This window comes from Athene noctua, chromosome 15 (genome assembly GCF_965140245.1).
Source record: "Athene noctua chromosome 15, bAthNoc1.hap1.1, whole genome shotgun sequence".
Classification (NCBI taxonomy): Eukaryota; Metazoa; Chordata; class Aves; order Strigiformes; family Strigidae; genus Athene; species Athene noctua.
In genome coordinates, this window is record NC_134051.1 from 13,721,444 (window position 1) to 13,734,912 (window position 13,469).

Consider the following 13,469-nt stretch of genomic DNA (forward strand, 5'->3'; position numbering starts at 1 on the left):
TTTACATTCCCAATTATTTTCTGTTTTGGATAGCTTTACATTACTCTCAAAATTTTTTAATATAGATTGAGGGTTTTCTTGCTATCTGTTTTTATGTTTAGTTAACTGAAGGCTGATAGTAAAAATACAGCATCCCACTACTAAAAAGAACTAGGTTTACAATTAAACTCATGTGTTTGCAGTGAAATTCATGTTAACCTTTTTTTTTTTTTTTTTTTTTAAAATACATCCAAATTCCTAGTTGACCCTACCAATGTAGGGTAATTGATGTGGTTTTGGATATTGAAACAGGTCACTGAATCACAGAGTCACAGACTGGTTTGGGTTGGAAGGGACCTGAAAGATCATCTAGTCCAACCCCCCTGCCATGGGCAGGGACACCTTCCACTAGACCAGGTTGCTCAAGATGAAGTGGATCTTTTTCTTGTATTCATGCATTCTAATCTTTTATAAAATGGCTTAGTAATTATGATCAACTATAGCTCTTCAAAAACTTAAATTTGCACTATAGCAATAGGTGTAGAGAAATGTTGTGACTGCTAATGTAGTATGAACCTCCTTGCCCTGAGTGGCTTTTTCCCATTAAAAAAATGCAGAGCTAAACTGAAGACAAAATACCATTTAGCAATTCTTTGATAACTGTTCAGGGAGTTCTATGTATTTCGGGCCTTCAGGGAGTTACTGTGATATATAATTTGATTCATTGGTGTATGCATACTTTTCAGAGTTTTCCTGTCTTTTATAAGTGGCATATATGTTAGTTTAGGACTGTATTCTGTTTTTCTTTTTTCCTTTCAAATTATAGTGTCTTCTATGAAGACTGGTCTTTTTTGATGGATGAAGAACGTTCTAGTATGATCCCTACAATGGCAGCTGGTAAGACTTTCTCTTAAATGCTACTGTTCTTGGAAAACTATTTTGTTTTGGGATGTTATATCGGTTTCTGGTTACGAGGAGTTTCTCTAACAGTCTGTGCTTATGTGGAGAATGTGTGTCACGTGCACATTCAGGGTGAGGAGTCAAGGTATTATGCCAATTTATGCTATGAATTGATGAACTATTAAAACACTGGATGTGGCCTTCCTACAGTTCAAAAGTTTTTCGTGTAAATTTTCTAACTATTCATCAGACAAGGTGGACATTTTTTTAAAGCTAGCGCAATTCAGAGAAAACAAAATGGGTTATTCCTGACTAGAAGAGAACAATGCTAGACTTTTATAGTAAGACCCAAATTCTAAGTAGATACATGAAGGGAGAGTAAGAGTAAGGAATGGCAACAGATAACTTACTTTTCTAGACTTTGACCACAGAAGTGATGTATTATAATCTTTTACACCCCTTTTCTCTGGTATATGGTCACATGCTTCATTCTGCAAGATAGGGCTCACAGGAGTTTTTGTTAAATAGAATATAGGAACCAACAAATATTAAAGTTGCAGTGAAATGGTTTTGAATAAAAGGTTATAAATAAACGAGTTCCCAGTACTTACTGCTTGTTTAATGTGCAGCTGAACAGCCATCAAGATAAATTCAGAACTGATTGCATCAGCTTGAATATCATCTAAAAAAGAATGAATGGTACATGAAAGGATAAGAATTCATGCATGGAGAACAGTGGGATTTTTTTGGGGAAAAATGTTTTACGTGTCATAGTTTTGTTAATCCTTAGGTTGTATCTTCGTAAGTTTTGTATGAAGTATATTGTGGGTTTTTGGTCTTTTTTGCCCCTTTCTTTTATCTGAAGGTCTGAACTCCATTCTTTTTGCAATCAACATTGATAATAAGGATTTAAATGGACAGAGCAAATGCACACCCACCGTGTCTGATTTGTTAAAGGAATCAACGCAAAATGTAACCTCATTATTGAAAGAATCCACTCAGGGTGTTAGCAGCCTTCTTAGAGAGATAACTGCATCATCTGGTGTCTCAATTCTAATAAAACCTGATCAAGATACTGACCCACTTCCTGTTCTCTCAAAGAATGTAAATTCAGGTAAGCATTTTTGCAATGTTAGTGTCATTCAGAAACTTATGAAATATTCAGGTGTGTTTAACTTTTTCAATTAAATTTAATGCACTATGATGGAACAAACCCCTTAAAATAAGTTCACTACACATACAAACTAGTTGAGTGTGAAATAAAAATTACGAAAATTTTTAGAAATACTGGTGTGAATACTGGGTGATAAATGTGTATTTTAGCTTTCTTTTATCACCGTGAGAGGAAAGCTAAACTATCTTAGTGCTTTGCTTGAACCTGAATTTCAATTTCTTATTCATAAGATTATGCCTTGCAGTTTCTGATGTAATGATTTTTCACTTTTAATATGTTTTCTTTTGGCGCTTTTATCAGTCAGAAATACACTGCCATATATCTGTTGTTATATAGATCAGATAAAAATCTTTGTTTGTAATCTTCTTCAAGCAGTACCCATGTTTACAGTCTGAATTCCTATGTGAAGTATGTAATTACCGCAAATAAAAATTAACTCATATGCTCTTTTTACCTTTAAATGTGTTAGTGTGGCAACCAGTTTGTAGGATGTTCATTACTAACAAAGACCCAAAGTCTTAATCTCTTATAACCTGAAATTAATCAAGCAAAATGTGATATTCATTATACATTTTCCATTCCAAAAATAGCAAAGGAATATTTTATTAATGTTATTTCCAGAAGTTGAGCTGAAAGAATGTTTTGCTTTGTAAAGGTACAAAACTGCAGGGAGATTCTGGGATATATGTGTTTTTCAATTAAGAAAGAAGGTTTGAGTTTAGGCTTTAAATTGTTTTGGTTATGACAGAAAGGGAAAAAAAAAACCCCACATGTGAATGCTATCTGGAACAGAAGTTAAGATAAAGTCTTTTTTTAATTGACATTTAAAATAGACTTAGTCTCAAAACATAGCTTTCAAAACAAGCTTGTGGTAAAGTTTTTGTTGTTTAGCACTTTAAATGAAATTAAAATAGTAAGTGATACTTGACTTGGGATAACTTTATTAGTATAGAATAGGCTTGCAAGATGAAATAACGGAATAATTGACCATATGCTGCACATAAGTCTACAACATATTATGTGTACAGTACATGTGTATACAGTACAGTAAGGTACAACTTACAATTAAATGTCACTTTAAAAAAATGTGGCTTGTTCAAATGCCATTATGTGTTGAATGTTAGAGCAAGTCAGATGTTTTCATTAAAGTCTATGTTCTTTTCTGGAATTGTATTTGCATCCAGAATGGGTTTTAACATTCTCTTACTCTTAAAAGTATGTTTATGTGTTTTGTGGATATATAACAGCTGGACTTGAATTAAGCAAAACAGTTTAGTCCCAGTGTGAGTTGTCTTGGTGAGTAAATTTCTGGTATTTCTTAAAGTGCTTCAACTTTGCAAGATCATTTATCTTCATGTGCATATCGGAATCAGTGTGAATAGGTAATAATTTAAAAATAAGCGCTGTCACAGCAAAGATGTGATGTAATGAGAGAGGATATCAGTGTATTTCTAGACCAAGAGCTAATTAGCTGAGGGAGGGAACAAGTTTAATTTCTTTTTCTGAAAACTGACTCTGTTTTGAGAATATAGACAAACCTAGCTTCATTTGATTGCAAGTTGTGTATTTTGTTTGTGTTGTGAGTTCTTTTTAATTTTTTCTCCCCAGAAGTGTTTCATGTTTTCTCTGTTGTGTAGACATACTGTGCAAGATACACTACACTAGCCATATTCCATGGAAGAAAGTGACTGGAAGGCTAACTTTCTATGCTGAATTTCATTTTAAAAGTTTGTTGAACTTTTTTTTCCAGTTCCAGTCGAATACTGTTATGAATGCACCTCCATTTTATCTTCTAAAATCTGAATTATGTAAGGCATGTAAAATAAAGGTGATAATTAAAGATTTAAAGCTCATGTGTATCGAAAGATAATGAAATGTCTTGTAGATTTAAGTGTTCTTTCTTTACTGATCTCATCTAGTACATGAACTCTTTTAAGAGAAAAACAAGTGTATTACATTGATTCTCTTTTCTAAACTATGTCAACCTTTATGTTGCTACTAGATTTGAAATATAAAAAAGATCGAAAAAAGAAGAAGAGAGTAACAAATATTATCTCATTTGATGAAGAGGAAGATGAGCAAAATTTGGGAGATGCCACAAAGACACTGATTACAGGAGAAAGTTCAGAGGAGAGTGTAGACAGATCTTCAGTTTTTGTATTACCCTCATCTGAAAGCACTCTTGGAAAAAATTTGAGTGGGAGTGAAAGTAACCATTCATGGAAGAGCAATTCAGTATTCATGAATGGAGAGTATGAATACCAGAAACTAGATGTGAAAAGCATTGATGATGAAGATGCAGATGAGGATGAGCTGTATGGAAAAACGTTAGAAAATAAATGCACAGAAGGTGAAACTGAAGCTCCTGAAAAGTAAGTAATGTTACAGGAATCAGTGGTAAATTTTCCATGCTCCCCACCTCTGCCAACTTCCTTGGTGGGTACTGGCAAATTTGTGTAACTAACTGAACTATAGGTTTTCTTTTCCTCTCCTGCCCCCCCCCCCCCCCCCCCTTTTTTAAATCAGTTGGACCGCTGTGGTGATGGTATTTTCCTTCTGAGTTCCACTGAAAACCAAAATTTCAAGATAACAGAATTGTTCTCCTTCAGATTCTCAGTTATTGAAATTGTTGCATGATACAGTCTGTAATTCTGGTGTATTTGAAGCTTCCTTATTCTTAGTATGATATCACCTCTCTTTTGACTTCACAGTAAAACCACATATTTTAAAGAATAAGGCTGTTACCACCAGTTTAGATAGTTAAGACAAAACTGAGAGAAAAAGAATAATTTTAGATACTAATATGCCCTCTTTATTTCTGACACAGAAATCCTTTTGGAGAAAAACAGGCAAGTACTGCTTGTGTCATCTGCTTTGGAATGGTCTCATCTTTTATGAATTTATGTATGTCTGAACCAAGAAATTGGCAAGCAGATTGAAATAAAAATTTTTCTGGCAGTGATATCTCTGAAAGAAATATAAGCATTGTGAGCAGGCTTGTTGACTGTTATGAATAGGTTGTTTTGTTTGTTTTAAATATAGGCCTCATGAAATAGGCATATGCAATTCTCAGATATGCAGTTGGACTCCTCTACAGGTCCTGAATGATGACTCCGATGTTCTATTTCCAGTCAGTGCTGTTGGCTCTTACTCCCAAACAGGTAGGTATTTTAATCTGCTGAATTCCAGCAAACTTTATAACAGAATTTCTAACATGAGACCATGTCAAGAAATAATGGGATTGTAAGGACATAGGAGATATTGTATAACTGGGATGGGAGGTTCAATTAAATTTAGTCTAGATCTGAATCAGAATTCTTCACTTGAGTAGATATTTAGTTGAGGAGGATTTATCAGTGTCAAAATAAACCAGAGTTTTGTTGGGATTAAGCTGTGGTTTTCTATGTTGTTAATGTTTAGGATGGTCGAATAGAAAGTATCCTTATTTGTTCTCTAGATATCACTAACCTGGAAGAAGCTGCAACTGTGTTTGAGAATTTGAATTCAAATTAATCTTGACAGATTGGAGAAAGTATCAAATATTGGATGCAGTTCAGTAGAAGCTGTTGTCTGTTTATATACAGGATGAGGAATGATTGGCTAGGAAATACTTCTTTGGAAAAGGTTATGGGAATCAGAATGGTTTGTGTTGGAGGCACCTTCAAAGGTCATCTAGTCCACCTGCTCGCCATGGGCAGGGACATCTTTCACTGGATCAGGTTGCCCAAAGTCCTGACCAACCTGACCTTCCAGGGAGGGGCATTCCATCCACAACCTTTCTGGGCAGTCTGTTCCAGTGCCTGACCACCCACCCTCATCATAAGAAAATTTATTCCTTGTATCCAGTCTAACCTCTTTCTGTTTAAAACTGTTGCCCCTTGTCCTGTCATTGCAGGCCATGGTAATGTATTGGTACAAAAACCAAACAAAAAAACCTTCCCCCTCCCTGAGTTAATATTTTGCTAGCTGTTAATGAAACATTGCTTTTATAAAAACTTTGGGTATATATTCTCATTTCCGTGATCACTTGAAATCTTCTCAGTGGCATTCAAATAATGTTTTTAACATAGTTCATATTTTTTGCATATACTTTATACGTGCTGAGAGTTTAAGTGGATCGTTAATTGAAGACCTGTGAAAAAGTGTAACTCAGTTCTGTAGGTTTGGTGAGAATGTGAATTGTAAAGTAATGCTGTACTGCCCTCTGCTGTAATTCAAGGCACGTACCTCTTAAGAAATGCCAGTGGTTCAAAAAAAAATAGAAAGTACATTTTCATTTTTTGTTTCTTGTGCTATCTCATTTTTCAATTTATGGAGAAATGGATTTAGAAAACATTATGTCGTTTGTTGTATAGTGTTCTCTTAAATTTTATACAGAAACTGTTAGAAAAAGTCCATAGACTTATAAGTGTTTGCTGACTGCAACAGATTGCAGGTTCCTGTTTATGGGGGTGTGTGTGAAATGGGATCTCACAGTTGAGCTGTAGGAGATAGTCTCCAGTCAAGCGTCACAAGGCCTCAGGAGCTAGAGCCAGGGGATTGTAGCTGAAATCAAAAGCCTGGAGACCAAGCCAAGACTTAGTACTGGAGACAGATGACCAGAGAGAATAACAAAACATGTAACAAAAAATATAACATGTAACTTTTATTAAGGAGATACCAAAGACCCTTGTTTCATCTTGCTTCATCTTAGAACCGTTTTGAAGACAATGCTCAGACTGCTAGAGATGATCAACAGACCCGTTCCGATCTCTTCTGGCACAGTATACAGATATTTTAAGTTCTTCTCCTGCCTCTCTTTGTTTTTGTGGTAGACCCTATGGTCCAACATGCAAGCCAGAACGATACAGTGTGGGGCTAGTGAAAGGAACCTTCAACAGTTATAGGAAACAGCAGTGCAGATTCTGCTCTCTGATTCCCTGATTTCAACTTTCCAGTCTCTCGCTGGGCCCCTCTGAACAGTCCTGGACTGCCAGAGTGTGCAGGCAGTCTTCATTAAAAGGCCCAACATGCAACCCAAATGTCAGTCAGTCAGGGAGAGTGATACGCATGGGTATGCTCACCCTCTCCCCAGCCATAATGACAATTTGATGAGATCCAAAGCTGTCTTAGGTGGTTGTTTGCTTGACTTTGGAATTACACTTTTGTTAGATGAATGATATCAGAGGGAACGTGGGTTAGCTATTTCTGAGGGCAGTTCAGCCCAGTAACTGGCAAGTTCACTATTATTATGACACCATTTTTGCTAAAACATGCTTAGTGAGCTCTTTTAAAGTATATAATTTAACCCAATATTTTGGTTTATAGGTCTTAATGCAAATCAATAACAAGACATACATATATTTGACGTGGATTACAGCATAATCTATAGTGTTGTATGTTGATATCAGTGTTTTCAGTTTTAGTCTGTTGCCGTGCTTAGGGATGTGTCAGAGCATATCATATCTCCATGTACCTAGAGATGAGAAAGCCTGAGTCAAAATTCAGTTGCTTGGAACAAAAATGGAGTATGCATTTTAGGAACTGAGCTTCAGTAAACTCTAAAAATGAACTTTCTCCTCCACGGTCATTCTGACATAACTCTAATTCCCATTAACTTTTTTTTTCTAGAATTCCTGCTTTTCAGTTCCATGATACTTTAACTCATGATTTTAGGGTTGTTCTATGGTAACTTTATAACCCTTACATAGTGAAATGCAGAAAAGATCGCTAAAATTTGATTTTTGTTTATTTCCACCTGAACTACCGTAATGACAGGCCCAGTGATGTGTATATTTTGATCCTGACAGTTGTGCATCTGTGGACAGATGCATATTATCCATGCTTTTAAAAAACCTACCTGTCTGATTCCTGATGTTTGGATAGGCATAAAGAGCCAGAGAAAAGCCATGGTTCTCTGTTGGCAATGCATAAAGGACTGGTGTCTTTGCAAGGTTTCTTGTACGGGGGACTAACCACAAATTCTTTTCCTCCAAGTCCCAAACAGATTTGTAATGAGTATCAGATGCCATATGGTGATTGAAATCGTGGGGCTTGCAAAAATAACTTCAGTAAGAAGTTTCTTCATAGCTTGGCAATACTGATATTAATGTAAAAGTACATCTAAATTATAATTTAGCAACTGTGCGTTACTAGTTTTCCTAAACTGATGGCTGTGTTTCTAAGGGTCCTGCTGGCATTCAGGGTGAATGTGCAGAAGGCAACCTTGGAGAAAGAATTTAAAGTGTTTAAAAGCTTTAGTAAAGATCAGTATTTCTAGTTAAAAAATGTAACTACCTTTCTTCTGGTTTTTATTTTATTTTTTAAGTACTGTTAACCAAAGAAATCTAATGCTTATGCATTCTACTTTAGATAACTTGGAGAATGGAGAGGGGCATGAACATGTTCGTGCTGTGGAACTGGTTCCAAGAAGATCTGATCTTCCTTACAGGTATGTGTCAAATATGTTTTTCGTAAAAGAAAAAAAAAAATCTTCACCCTGTAGCTGCCAACTTATTGTTACCTAATGTATAGCTACTCAGTGCTGGGAAAACAAACTGTTTATCAGGGTACTTTTGCAGATATTTGGAAAGACAAATGCAAAAGCCTACACTTCATTACTGCATAGTTTCATAGATGGAACTTTTCATAATTATCTTGAAGCCACGTAGTCATATCGAGTAACAGGCAGACTTAGCCTCCTGCTTTTGAAAACAGGTTTTATGCTGGTTTTTATGTTATTTTTTAGTGTATTCTGCATGGCCTGTTGATTTGGATCTTTTTGTGTGTAAAATCAGACTCACAGCACATACATTAAAGGCTAATTAAACATAAGTTGATTGAATATGGGTGAATATTATGACAATGCTATTTTCTGGAATGCTTTTTTCTTAACTTTTGAATTCAGGATTTTGTTTCCATTTGTTGATGATATTGTACTTTTATGACTAGAGTGGAAGTCAATCCTCCAGCTCAAGTGAATACATTAAGCACTATATTGCCTTCAGCCACTGTGCCAGAATCCATGACAATTAGTAAGTACTTCCTTGATGTATCTAAATTGATGGAATTAACTTTTATAGTCCTGTAACTCTTCATTTCTATTTTTATTTCAGTAAGATCTGTTTATAGAGGCATACAGCACTTCATTTCTGATATGCTGGCCATGTTAGAAATGTCTGCACTAAAATGATTTTTGAATTTGCAGATCTCATGTTATAGTTCGTTGCAACTGCTGTGACATTAGCGTCTCTTTCCACAGAGATTCTGATGTCATCTTTTACCCAAGATGTGGCTTCAGTGGTTAAATGAACGATAATGATTTAATTTGATTAACATCTTTAAATCTCTGCAAGCTCTGATAACACTAATGGTTGGTTCTGATGTGATCTTAATTATTTTGCCTGCTTTCATTAATGCCTAGTAGGGAAAAAAACCCAAACCAACCTGGAACTCTTTCTATGTATACTCAATCTGTGGTTTTGATACAGAAATCTGCTCCAAACTTAAATATGGGCTTTCATAACCAAAAATTTAAGATTAAGATGGAGGACAGTCATATTTACAGCGGTGTTAAGAGTTGAGCTGGACAGGATAAAATAGCCTTTGCTGTAGAAATAGATTAGTAGAAGTATAGGCAGTTTGTTTACCCTATCTTTAATCTTTTTTTTCTTCACATAAGCTTGTAGAACAAAGACCTAGTTCTTAAACTAACTACATGTCTAAACATGTAAGCCAGTATGGATTTATTTTCCTCACTGTACAAAAAGTTTTGTAACTGAACAGGTGTATATGACTCTGGGGTGTGTGTTTGTTTGTTTGTTTTTATAAATTTAAATATGTAAAAATTCCAAATGATGAAATTTGGGAAGTTAGAACTGATGCAGCCAAGATTATTTTCTGAAATCGAATTATGAAATTATCAAAATGAATGAACCCTTAAGATATTCTAATGTCATGTTCAAACGATATCTGTGTTCAACATATGTTAAAGGAGGTAGAGCATGCATTTTTGCTGGGTACTATTTCAGGCTCTGGCATGGGTCTGCTGACTGAACTTTACAAAGCTGAAAAATCCCGTTTTACAAAGTACTTTTTGAAGTTGGAATCTGGTTTGAGACTTAAGTGACATAATTGAAGGTGTAGATGGAGTTACTGTTGATAGTTACTGTGATACTTTGGTCACTGGATATTCTCTGCTCATGTTAATACTACGATATCCTTCAACTCTTACATTTTTATTTTATTTTTCAGTAATAGAATTTTAATGGGAAACTGATTTTATTGCACTCTTACTAAATTTATTTCACAGGTGTATTAGGTACCAGCAGGGGCCGCAATTGGTCTCCTTCAGTTGCTCAGTTAGTTGGTATGTGTAGTGAAGACAGCTATACAATAGAAAGTAAATCTTGAGATTTTTCAATTCTTGATACTTAGCAATTTGTAAATGAAATGAACCACAGGATCAACAGAGACATACACACTATCATTAATTTCCCATTTTAGAGAAGGTTTTGGTGGAAGGAAGGGTGGAAGCATGTCAAAACAATCTTTAAAGCCAATAGAACACTTAGTAAATAATGTAATTATCATTATAATATAAATTCAGCTGACTATACATATAAGTTAATACATTTATAATAGCTGATCCCAGATACATTCAATAAAAATGCTTTTTTAAGTTCATTGTTATTGGTTGTAGATTCTCTGCACAGGAAGAAATCAGTGCTACGACAAAGCCAGACACTGAAGCTCTTTTTCTCTATTGCAATTAGCAGCAGAATTATTAAATGGTGAGGCTCATAGCTTGGTTGCGTAGCAACTAATTCTGACACATCAGACAAGAAAAATGGAATGCAATAGTGCAGTGAGAAAAGCTGTGAGGTTTCCAGTGATTGGATTTTTGTGCTTCTTATTTCTGAAGACAAAGCCTGAAATGATTTTTTTTTCCCAAATTATTCTTTTCCTGCTTCCTTCCAATTTAATAGTATAGTACTAACCTTTTCTTGGTTCTTTTGATATACAGGCTAGAAAATTATGTTACGAAAGCTATAATTTAAAATTTCTGCCATTTCAAATGATTTTCCTGAATTTGTCCCATGCATTTGTAAAGTATAGGTTAGCTTAGAAGTAGGTATGTCTCAAAAGAATACTAATACCACTCAAGAGAAATCCTAATCCATAGGGATTTGCTGTGTATGTTAGACATAATTTGAAAATTTGCCCTTCTTTACAGATCATTGTGTCTTATAACCAATTGTATAAGAGTTAAGTTTGTCAGAAGTTTTATATTTATGTGCCTATTCCATTATGTCATTTTCCAGTTTTTAAAAGATTGTGTTTATCTTGGTGTATTTGAATCGCAAACAACTTTCCTTCAATTATTGTCATTGGAAGATTATATTTTCAGCATTGTTTTACACAGGAAAAATCCGTCCTACCAGCACAAGTCTCCCCATTTTGTTTCTGTGGTGGAAAAAAAGGAAGTTCCAAAATTTTCATTTTAGAAGGATGCCACTTGTGTCCTTCTTTTCAAGGTTCTTTGATTATAGTGCTATTTTTAGTAAATAATTGGGAACTTAGTTTCTCCACTATAATTTTCCTCAGTTTTTAAAACTGGGCTTAACCACAAAGGTTGTAGCATTGTACATTATTCCATATTTTTTCATATATTCTTGAGAAAGCCACGAGTTTTTCATGATCACTGAAGAACTTTACTGAATAGTCAAACCTACAAATTATATTTTTATCCTGGCTGTGGTGTATGTTTTTGTACTTCCTCTGTCCTCTAAATAGCTTCTGACCTGTTCTGTAACTTGGTTGCCACTGGTCACTGACAGGTACTAAATTCTTGTGACTTCTCTGAAGGCACAGCTGTGGAAAGAGGGCGTATGAATTTCATCACCAAGAAGAAGCTGCAGTTCATCTTGCAGAATTTTTTTTTGGTCAGGAACCTTCTATACAGTAGAACAGTTTTGTCTAATTGTTTCCTACTAAAATTTGCCCTATTAATAGTGACATGACAGGATAATATTTACAAGATTTTGGAGCACTATATAAAGCCTTAATAGCCAATGTTCTTGCAGTCAGCTTAGGGAGCGTGTCTTTAAAGGTCAGACTTCTGATTTAAGATGTAACCAGTCTGCTGGAAGTTTTATTTGTCTCTGAAAATATCTGTGTAAATTTGCACTCAGGAAAATAAAAAAATAATTCCTGTAGACTGCTCCCAGCCCACCCTGATATTCTATCTGCAGGATTGCAGAGGAGTGCTGCATGACCTTGTGCACACTGAGAGATGATTTCACTTACAGCTTATTCTTCATAACAGGTGATTGCAAACCATACTTACCCAATCCTTGGCTAAACAGCATATGAAACTTATGACTGCTCTGGAGGTTGATGGGACATTGACAGGTGTTTCTGAAAGCATGGCACTTTTTTATATATTTCATGCTCTGAATGTGACCTTATAAAAGCTTTATAGAAGCTAGATTTTGCATGTAGCATGCAAGTGAATTAAAAAACGTTTTAGAGAAAAAATACACTTTAAAAAGTGACGTTTAATATGGAAAATTTAATTAGCACATTCCTGGATTTTTATGTTGTTTTTTTTACTGATAAAGACCTGGTTTGGAATTACTGGTTTACACATGGGAATCGTTTTGAAGAAGTTGTTGCAAAAATATCTCTTAAGATTACATAATTGGAAAGACTTCACTAGTTCTTATATCTGTCTTTGTGAAACTCTGATTATCACTTGAATTTTAGATATGTTGGTGTTGAATGCTGATCCTTAATAACAGTAGTGTGTCTCTTTCCGTTAATGTTATTTTCCAGAATGTAAATGACATATCAAGCACAAAGCAGTTCAGAAGTAGGACATGAACTCTAGCATCAAACAGTTTTCTGAAGTGGGTATACTTGGCCATACTCCCACTGTTTTATTTAAAAAAAAAAAAAAAAAAAGAAAAAAAAAAAAAAAAAGAGGGGGAGAAAGATTGAGCTTGTGAAGTCCAGAAGTCAGAAAATGCCAAATGTATGGTTGCTGCTACAACCCTGATTTTTTAAACTTTATTTATTCCTTTTTCTAACCCACACAATGAATGAGACATAAGTCTGCTGAAAAAATTAGGTTATAATCATATGATCATACACTGATCACAGAGGAAAATCTAACACAAAAGCTTATGAACAAAAGCTTGTGAACTGTGGATGTTCTGGCAGATTTGAAGTGGACCTGCCGCAGTGTATGTTAATGGGTTTACTTTGTTTGCATTCAGCTGACTGTTCTGACATGCTGCTAAAATTTTTCAAGAAGCATATGTGAGAGTAAGAAATCATGATTTTTGAGTTTTGAATGTTATGCCTGAATTAAATAGGACAGTGTCCGTTCAGTTACTTGCATCAGAAGATCATGAAATTAAAATGTCTTTTTTTT

General features: G+C 34.9%; 1 protein-coding gene across 3 annotated transcripts in view; it reads left to right on the plus strand.

Moving 5' to 3' along the window:
* Nucleotides 1-13,469, plus strand: part of SNX29 (sorting nexin 29) — a 133,533-nt gene that overhangs the window by 17,636 nt on the left and 102,428 nt on the right. For all 3 annotated transcript variants that reach the window (XM_074919778.1, XM_074919779.1, XM_074919780.1), the window contains exons 6-11: nucleotides 806-876; nucleotides 1,745-1,993; nucleotides 4,056-4,425; nucleotides 5,096-5,214; nucleotides 8,405-8,483; nucleotides 8,984-9,066. In XM_074919778.1, coding sequence (XP_074775879.1) covers nucleotides 806-876; nucleotides 1,745-1,993; nucleotides 4,056-4,425; nucleotides 5,096-5,214; nucleotides 8,405-8,483; nucleotides 8,984-9,066 — 971 coding nt within the window. The remainder of the gene's footprint in view (nucleotides 1-805; nucleotides 877-1,744; nucleotides 1,994-4,055; nucleotides 4,426-5,095; nucleotides 5,215-8,404; nucleotides 8,484-8,983; nucleotides 9,067-13,469) is intronic.